This window comes from Orycteropus afer, unplaced genomic scaffold (genome assembly GCF_000298275.1).
Source record: "Orycteropus afer afer isolate SDZICR_OR568_19922 unplaced genomic scaffold, OryAfe1.0 scaffold00024, whole genome shotgun sequence".
Lineage (NCBI taxonomy): Eukaryota > Metazoa > Chordata > Mammalia > Tubulidentata > Orycteropodidae > Orycteropus > Orycteropus afer.
In genome coordinates, this window is record NW_006921611.1 from 8,144,113 (window position 1) to 8,153,627 (window position 9,515).

Consider the following 9,515-nt stretch of genomic DNA (forward strand, 5'->3'; position numbering starts at 1 on the left):
TATCCCCTTGTTCTGTTCAAACAACAGCTTCCTGATCCATATACAGACTCCCATGAGCACAATTAAGTGTTCTGGAATTCCAATTCTTCACAATATTATCCATATTTTATTATGATCCACACAGTCAAATGCCTTTGCATAGTCAGTAAAACACAAGTAAACGTTTTTTGTGATATTCTTTACTTTCAGTTGAGATCCATCTGATGACAGCAAAGATATCCCTTGTTTCATGTCTTCTGAACCCTGCTTGAATTTCTGGACATTCCCTATCAATGTGTTGCTGCAACCCTTTTTAAATTATCTTCAGCAAAATTTTACTTGCATGATATTATTCAACAATTTCCACGTTCTGTTGGATCACTTTTGTTTGGAATGGGTATAACTAGCAATCTCTTCCAGTTAGTTGGCCAGGTAGCTGTCTTCCAAATTTCTTGGTATAAGCCAGTAAGCACTTCCAGTCTTGCATCTGTTTGTCGAAACATCTCTGGGAATTCCATCAATTCCTGGAGCCCTTGTCTTTTGCCAGTTCCTTTAGTGCAGTTTCAACTTCTTCCTTCAATACCATTGGTTCTTCATTATATTGTACCTCCTGAAACTGCTGAACATTGACAAATGCTATTTGTTTGGTCCAGTGATTCTGTGTTTCCTTCCATTTTCTTTTGATGCTTCCTGCATCATTCAATATTTTGCCCACAGACTCTTTCAATATTGCAACTTGAGGTTTGAATTTTTTTTTTTTTTTCCAGTTCTTTCAGCTGGAGTAATGCTGACAACGTTTTTCCCTTTTGGTTTTCTAACTTCAGGTCTGCATATTTGATTTTAATACTTTATTTTGTCTCCTTGAGCCACCCTTTGAAATCTGTTGAGCTCTTTTATTTCAGCATTTCTTCCATTCACTTCAGCTACTCTCCATTCAAGAGCAAGTTTCAGAGTCTCTTCTGACAAATATTTGATCTTTTCTTCCTTTCCTGTCTTTTTAGTGACCTCTTACTTTCTCCAGGTATGATGTTCTTGATGTCATCCCACAACTCATTTGGTCTTCTGTCTTTGGTGTTCAATGTGTCAAATCTATTTTTCAGATTATCTCTAAATTCAGGTGGGATATAATCAAGGTCATATTTTGGATCTTGTGAACTTGTTTTAATTTTCTTCAGCTTCATCTTGAACTTGCATATGCGCAATTGATGATCTGTTCCACAGTCAGAACCTAGCCTTGTTTTGACTGATGATATTGAACTTCTCCATTGCCTCTTTCCACAGATGTAGTCTGATTCCTGTGTAATCTATCTGGTGAGGTCCATGTGTATAGGTGCCATTTATGTTGTTGAAGAAAGGTATTTGCAATGAAAGTCATTGGTCTTGCAAAATTCTATTACATAACCTCTGGCATCATTTCTATCACCAAGGTCATATTTTTCAACTACTAATAATTCTTCTTTTTTTCCAACTTTCACATTCCAATCATGAATAACAATACATGTTGATTACATATTTGGTCAATTTCAGACTGCAGAAATTGATAAAAATCTTCAATTTCTTCATCTTTTTCTTTAGTGTTTGGTGCATGAATTTTAATAATCATAATATTAACTAGTCTTCCTTGTAGCTGTATGGATATTATTTTACCACTGACAGCCCTGTACTTCAGGATAGATCTTGAAATATTCCTTTGACAATGAATTCTGTGCCATTCCTCTTCAGTTTTTCATTTCCAGCATAGTAGACCACATGACTGACTGATTCAAAATAGTCAACATTATTCATTTCAGCTTACTAATGCCTAGGATTTAGATCTTTATGTGTTCCACATCATTTTCCCTAGATCCATACTTCTTACATACCATATTCCAATTATCAATAGACTTTTGCAGCTATGTCTTCCCATATCGGGTTGTGCCCCATCAGCAATAAAGGTTTTGAAAGCTTTACTCTATCCATGTGATTAAGGTCAATTCTAGTTTGAGGAGGCAGCTCTTTCCCAGTCATATTTTGAGTGCCTTCCAACCTGAGGAGTTCATCTTCTGGCACTATATCAGATACTTTTTAATGGCTATTTATAGAGTTTTCCAGGTTTTCACTGGCCATTTTTTTTTCAGAAGTGGATGGCCCTGTCCTTCTTCCTAGTGTGTCTTAGTCTGGAAGCTCCGCTGAAGCCTGTCCACCATGGATGACCCTGTTGGGTGGCACAGCCTCCAGCCTCACAGCAATATGCAAGCCACCACACTATGACAAATCAACAGAAGAATGGTGATCTTGTTGCTGCTAACATGTGAAAAATAAAGTTAACTAACTTGATAAATTAAAAATGTGCCAGTGGATATTTCATAACATTTTATTATTTACCATACACAACTGAGACCCAGGCAGCCATTGTCCTTTAACATCAAAGAAGAGACTCATATTTATCTGTATTTCTGTTTTCAAATTTTCCTAAATGTTCACAAAGTAAATTACCACTAGGTTTAGTGTTACAAAGGAAAAAGAAAAGTTTGAGGATGTTTCTTAATTTTTATTTTAGAAACATTGTTGTTGCTGTTGTTATGTGCCGTCGAGTCAAACCCGACTCATAGCGACCCCTCCTTGGGTTTCCGAGGCAGTATCACTACGGAAGTAGGATTGCCCAACCTTCCTTCCGAGGAGTGGCTGGTGGGTTTGAACCACCAGCCGTCTGGTTAGCAGGCAAGTATCTTAGCCACTATGCTACCAGAGCTCCCTTTAGAAACATATAGTCAATATTAATTATGTTAAAATAAGACTCTGCTATCTGTGCTTGCTCCTTCATTTTTCACAAATTCCTACCTTTTTCACCTTCAGCATATTCTACATACAAATATAGCTCCCATGACTTTTTTTTTTTTTAATTTTTATTCATCTCTATTCATTCAGTGCACAACTGAATGCCAATGCAAGGAAGATGAGGTTGCATGGGAAGTAGACAGAACCTCCTGAACAATTATAGCCAGCATGGCTTCCTATTTGAAAAACACTGAAGATTTATTGACCAGCTTGTTATTCCTTGTTCTATAGGAACATGAAGGATACTTCATGAAATATGAAAAGAAAAATGTATATACTGAGACATTCTCACTCAGTGTTTGCAAACATTAACTCAATCCATGAAAGAATGTGGACTTGTAATATTCTGATTTACATTTGAATTTTTCCCATTATGTATTCCAACATTAAATATAAAATTTTTGTTTTACTTACCCTCCACTTACTGCTCCTGTTCTGTTCCATAATTGTTTCACTTTATTCCATTTTAGAGCAATAATTGAAGTTAATATAAGAAAAGGTAGGAAAATGTAGAAACTGGTCCATAGGCTATATTGTTGGTGAGCAGCACGTTGTCTTACAAACAAAGGTTGATTTTGATCTGCAAACATCAGAGTACATTTCAGCTTTTTAAAAAATGATTTTCAAACAACATACTAATTTGAATTATAAAAATTTGGATGGGTGTTTGAAGCTGTTTCTTTCCATTTTGAATCGTGTCCTGTTATCAAATGAAGGTCTTGAAAGGTCATGACTCCATTCATGTCATTAAGATCTACCCCACTTTGAGGAGGCAGCTCTTCCCCAGTCATATTTTCAGTGCCTCCAACCTGAGGGGATCATCTTTCTGGTGCTATATCATAAATATCATATGTAATGGAATGGATAAATTTGAATTTAAAAGTCTTTTTCAATCTACCGTGTTTGTGCCCCAAAGTTTATTATATATACTTTATGTCAACTCAATACACTTACAAGTATATCATTGACATAAATTTATTTTAATCGTTATATGTATATTTAATCTTTAAATTTATCACTGTATATGTGATAGGAGCTCTGGTGGTGTAGTACATAAGACATTTGACTTCTAAAAAGAAGGTTGGCAGTTCAAACCCACCAGCCACTCCTCGGAAGGAAGGTTGAGCAATCTACTTCCATAGTGATATCCTCTCGGAAACCCAAGGTGGGGTCACTATGAGTCAGATAAGACTCGACGGCAGTGGGTATATTTTATTCTTTAATATTCCATTCTAGAGACTGCTGCTTATAACACATTAAATTGATTTTATTCAATGTTGGGATCTTCAGTTTGAGAAATAGGGGAAAAAATAAGTGTTTTAAAATGGTTTATTTTATGAAAAATGTATTGATGTACCTGATAGATAACTAAAAAAATAAAATAAAATAAAAAACTATTGATGATAGTAAATTAGGTTAAATTTCCACATTACATGCATAAGATGACATTGTTATAATTTTGATTTTATTAATTAAAGAAACATACTCTTGTAAATGTTTCAGTATGTATACAACTATTCAAAGAATTAGAGAGAACAATAAAATCTATGGAATGTTTATCCAATCAAACAAAAGAAACATAGACATCTTAAATACAAAAATAATGATTAGGACAATCAGAATGACAACCAAAATAACTGTTTAATCTGTAACTTTAAAACACACACATGCACACACACACAAACAAATTATACATTGATTGGGAGATATCTAAACCTACCTAAATTTACACCTAAAAGATAGTGATTCAAAATGTTTGAGTATTATAGGAAATTAATTGGCAAATATGTGTAAAAAAGTACAAGTAAGCGAATATGAAGCAGTCTTAAACTGTGGCAGAGCTCAACACTTTTAAAGATGTTCCCTCTCTGCCTCATCCATTAGAACTCTTTATTAAAGATATCATTAAAGAGGCTGGGTACTCTTCTAATGGAATTAATGACTCCAAAGGCAGATTAAAGAAATCAGATCTAATTATCATTATATTAATTTTGAGGTTTTTACTAAACTGAGAAAGGAAAATAGAGGTTCCATTTCTGGTCATGAAGAAATTTATCTGGTGTTCTCCTACTGTAAGAATAGCAAACAAGACAAAATAAATGAGTGATAGTTGCTCAAAGCCAATTGGAAATGCAAAACAACAATATCTAATTGAAGGGTAATACATGATGTCAATGTTATGATAGTCTCATTCTACCTATAGACAATTTGCTGATCTCTGCCAAAGGCAGCATTCTCACTGAGTTAAGGAGGACAGGAGAAATCCTGGCATTTGCAGAGTGGAGCACTGAACATACAGGAGCTCTGCAGATTATGGGCTCCAGAAGTGTGTGTGAGAGCTCAACTCCAGGAATATTTGGCAGAGGGAAAAGAAGTATATATGAAGGGTAAGACAACTTGAAGCTTAGTAGCAGCTTTTACTGGGTTGACAGTGGAAAGCGATGATACAGTTTCGGCAGTGCTGGAAAAAGACCACTAAGATCTCAATTTCTCCTCATCCTTGTCAAAAGATGTTATCACATGTCTTTTTAAATTATAATCACTCAACCCACTAACTCGGGAGCTCTGGTGGTGTAATGCCTAAGGCATTTGACTGCTAACCAGAAGGCTGGTGGCTCAAACCCCACTAACCCACCACCATTGATTCAGTTCCAACTCATAGTAACCCCCATTGCGTTTCCAATGCAGTGAATCTTCACAGAAGTAGGTTGCCCTGTCTTCCTCCCATGGGGCAGCTGGTGGGTTTGAGCCACTGACTTTTTGGTTAGCAGTCAAACACCTCAGGCAATGCACCATCAGAGCACCTATAATCACTCTAGTGGGTGTGAAATGTTACCTATCTATGGTTTCAATTTACTTGCATTTCACTAAGATGTTGAATATCTTTTTATGTGCTTGGTGACAATTTGTGTATCTTCTAAGGAGAGATGTTTATTTATACACCTTACTCATTTTTGTCTTTTTGTTATTAACTTGTGTTATTTATATATTCTAGATATAAGTTCCATATCTGATCACTCTTGATGCAAGTCCTATATCCGATAAATGACTTACAAAGAATTTCGTACTGTGGTTTTTAACTTTTTTGATTGTATTATTTGCAGCACAAAAGTTTTTTTGTTGTGATGAAGTCCAATAACCTATTGTTTCTTTTCTGGCTTGTGCTTTGATATTCTTTCTAAGAAAATAATGCTTAATGTAAGGTCACCGAGAGAAGCTCCTGTAATTTCTTTATGGTTTTGCTCTTAAAATTTACATCTATCATCCATTTTCAGTTAATTTTTGTGAATGGCATGACATAATGTTTCAAACTCATCTTTGTTTTTTTTTCTTTCTCTATGTGGATATTCACTTTTCACAACATCATTTCTTGAAAAGACCATCCTTTCCCCCATTAATTGTCTTGTCAGCCTTACAAAAAATCAATTAACTTTAAATGTGAGGGTTTTCTTAAGGAGCTCCAAAAATCTAGATGCTTGGCGTAAAGAGAGGCTTTTGCCCAAGATGTGGGCTGGACTCCATTGTGTTGTTTCTGCTCATTCTGAGCTAACTTTCAAAAGTCAGCTAGCCAGAATATTTTAGGAAGCTTACAGACTCCCTGTTTGCTCCCAGGAGGAGTACTTTGGCTGGCTTCAAGATATCCAGGCATTAACAAGATGTTAATGGAGTCAAACTTAATGATTAACAAAACAATGCTTATGATAATTTTCTTGTTGTTAGATGCCAACTAGTCAGTTCCAACTCCTAGTGACACTATGTACAATAGAATGAAGCACTGCCTGGTCCCGCACGATCTTCTCTATCGTTGCTGTAATTGAGCCCATCACTACAACCACTGTGCCAATCCATTTAATTGAGGGTCTCCCCCTTTTTTGCTGACCCTATATTTTATCAAGCATGATATCCTTCAGGGACTGGTCTCTTCCGATAACAAGACCAAACAAAGTACAAGATGAAGTCTGGCCATTCTCATTTCTAAGGATTTGTTCATTCTTCTGGCAGTACATGGAATATTCAATATTCTTTGCCAACACCACAACTGAAATCCATTAATTCTTCTGCTGTACTCTTTATTCATTGCTAGCTTTTGTATGTATCTGAGGTTACTGAAAATGCCATGGCTTGAGTCAGGTGCACCCTAATGTTCAAAGTGATATCTTTGCTCTTTAACATTTTAAAGAAGTCCCTCAAAGTAGATTTGTCCAATGCAATAGGTTGTTTGATTTCTTGACTGCTGCTTCCATGGGCATTGATTGTGCATCCAAGTAAAAGGAAATCACTGACAACCTCACACTTTTCTCCATTTATTATGATGTTGCTTATTGGTTCTATTGTGAAGATTTTTATGTTAAGGTATAACCCAATCTGAAAGCTGTAGTCTTTGATCTTCATTAGCAAATGTTTTAAGTCTTCTTCACTTTCAGCAAGCAAGGTGTGCCATTTGCATATCTCAGGTTGTTAGTGAGTCTTCCTTCAATCCTGATGCTGCATACTTCATATTAGCCAAATTCTTGCATTGGATTTTTTGTTCAGCATATGAAGTGAGTAAGTATAGTGAAAGAATACAACACTGTCAGATACCTTTCTTGATTTTAAACCATACAGTTTCTATTAGAACTACTGATTCTTGGTCTATGTACAGGTTCCTCATGAGCAACATTAAGCGTTCTGGAATTCCCATTCTTTGCAATATTATCTATAAGTTGTTATGATCAATACAGTTGAATATCTTTGCATAGTCAAGAAAACATAGGTAAACATCTTTCTGGTTCTTTAATTTCAGCCAAGATCCACCTAATAGCAGCAATGATATCCCTTTTGCCACATCCTCTTCTAATAAAGGCTTGAATAATTTTCCTATGGTGGTTAAAGCATGATTTTGTACATGTCAACTAATCAGAACTTTTTCTTTGTGAGTTCCTGAATTTATACCATGTGAAAAATTCCTCTGACTGAAGTGCTTTAGTGAATTCTCACTAACTGCTGCCTAATCCAGACTGGTCTATTCTTTCAATAAAGCTTTTTAATTTGAACAGGGGCTTCAGCTTGCTCTTCCATAGTTTATTTCTGGACTTTATATTCTATTCCATTGAACTATATGTCTATCTTTGGGCCAACACTACTCTGTCTTGATTACTCTAACTTAGTAATATGTTTTGAAAAGAAGTGTGAGCCCTCCATACTTGTCACTATTTGTTTTTTATTACTGTATCACCAGGGCCTGAAGTAGGTGGACCAGAGTCTTGAGGGCTGCTTTTTGCTTGAGTGTGACTCTATAAGGCTAGGGCCTGAGGTAGGTGGGCCTGTGGCTTGGAGGCTGCTTTTCATTTGGGGGTGGCTCTATATTAAGGCCAGGACCTGAGGCAGGCAGGCCCAAAGCTTGGAGGCTGCTTTTTGCTTGGGTGTGGCTTTATATTGAGGCCAGCGACTGAAGTATGCAGCCCTAAGGCTTGGAGGCTACTTTTCACTTGGATGTAGTTCTATATTAAGGCCGGGGCCTGAGGTAGGCTGGCTGGGGCTCGGGGGCTGTTTTTTGCTTGTGGGCGGTTCTATTTTAAGGCCATTGCTTGAGGTAGGCAGGTCCAGAGTGGTTAGGAACAACTAAGGGAGACAAACTTGTCTGTCAGTTTGTTGTCCTGTTGGCTAATGTGTTGCTATGAGGCTGGAGGCTATGCCACCATGTTGCAAAATGCTAGCAGGGTTATCCATGGTGGGCAGGTTTCAGCAGAGCTTTTGGGCTAAGACAGACTCAAAGAAGGAAGAGGCCATCCACTTATCAAAGAATTGGCCAGTGAGAACCTTACAAGTAGCAGTGAAACACTGTCTGATATATTACTGGAAAACTTTATGAATAGCCCTGAAACATTGTCTGATATAGTGCTGGGAGATGAGCACATCAGGTCAGAAGGCACTCAACATTTGATTGGGAAAAGCTAACTCCTCCGAGTAGAGATGACTTTTACAATATGGATAGAGTAATGCTTTCAGGGCCTCCATTGGCTAATGTGACATGACCCAAAATAAGTAGAAACAGATGCAAACATCCATTAATAATTGGAACATGGAATGTATGAAGTATGAATCTAGGAAAATGGGAAGTTGTCAAAAATGAAATGTAATGCATAAAGATCAATATCCTAAGCATTAGTGAGTTGAAATGGACTGGTTTTGGCCATTTTGAATCAGACAATCATAAGATCTACTATGCTGGGAATGACAGACAAATTGAAGAGGAATGGTGTGGCATTCATTGTCACAAAGAGTGTTTCAAGATCTGTCCTGAAGTATAGCATTGTCAGAGATAAGATAATATCCATACGCCTACAAGGAAGATCAGTTAATACTATTAATATTCAAATTTAGGCACCAACTATCACAGCCAAAGATGAGGAAATTGAAGATTTCTAACAACTTCTGCAGTCTCCAATTGAATGAGCATGCAATCAAGATGTGTTGATTATCACTGGTGAATGGAATGCAAAAGTTGGAAACAAAGAAGAGTTATCAGTAGTTGGAAAATACGGCCTTGGTGATAGAAATAACGCTGGAGATTGGGTGATAGAATTTTACAAGACCAATGACTTATTTGTTGCAAATACCCTTTTTCAACAACATTGTTTGTTATTTTTATTTATTTATTTATTTTGTTAAGTGCCGTTGAGTCGTTTCCGACTCATAGTGACCCCATGCACAGCAGAACGAAACACTGCCCGATCCCG

The 9,515-nt window shown here is 36.7% G+C and overlaps 1 protein-coding gene across 1 annotated transcript in view; it reads right to left on the bottom strand.

The window, feature by feature from the left end:
* Window positions 1–9,515, bottom strand: part of LOC103192136 (A disintegrin and metallopeptidase domain 3-like) — a gene marked incomplete at its 5' end in the record, with an annotated part of 189,876 nt that overhangs the window by 5,171 nt on the left and 175,190 nt on the right. The window contains 2 exons of the mRNA XM_007935063.1: window positions 3,211–3,376; window positions 4,154–4,164. Of these exons, the coding sequence (XP_007933254.1) occupies window positions 3,211–3,376; window positions 4,154–4,164 (177 nt within the window). The remainder of the gene's footprint in view (window positions 1–3,210; window positions 3,377–4,153; window positions 4,165–9,515) is intronic.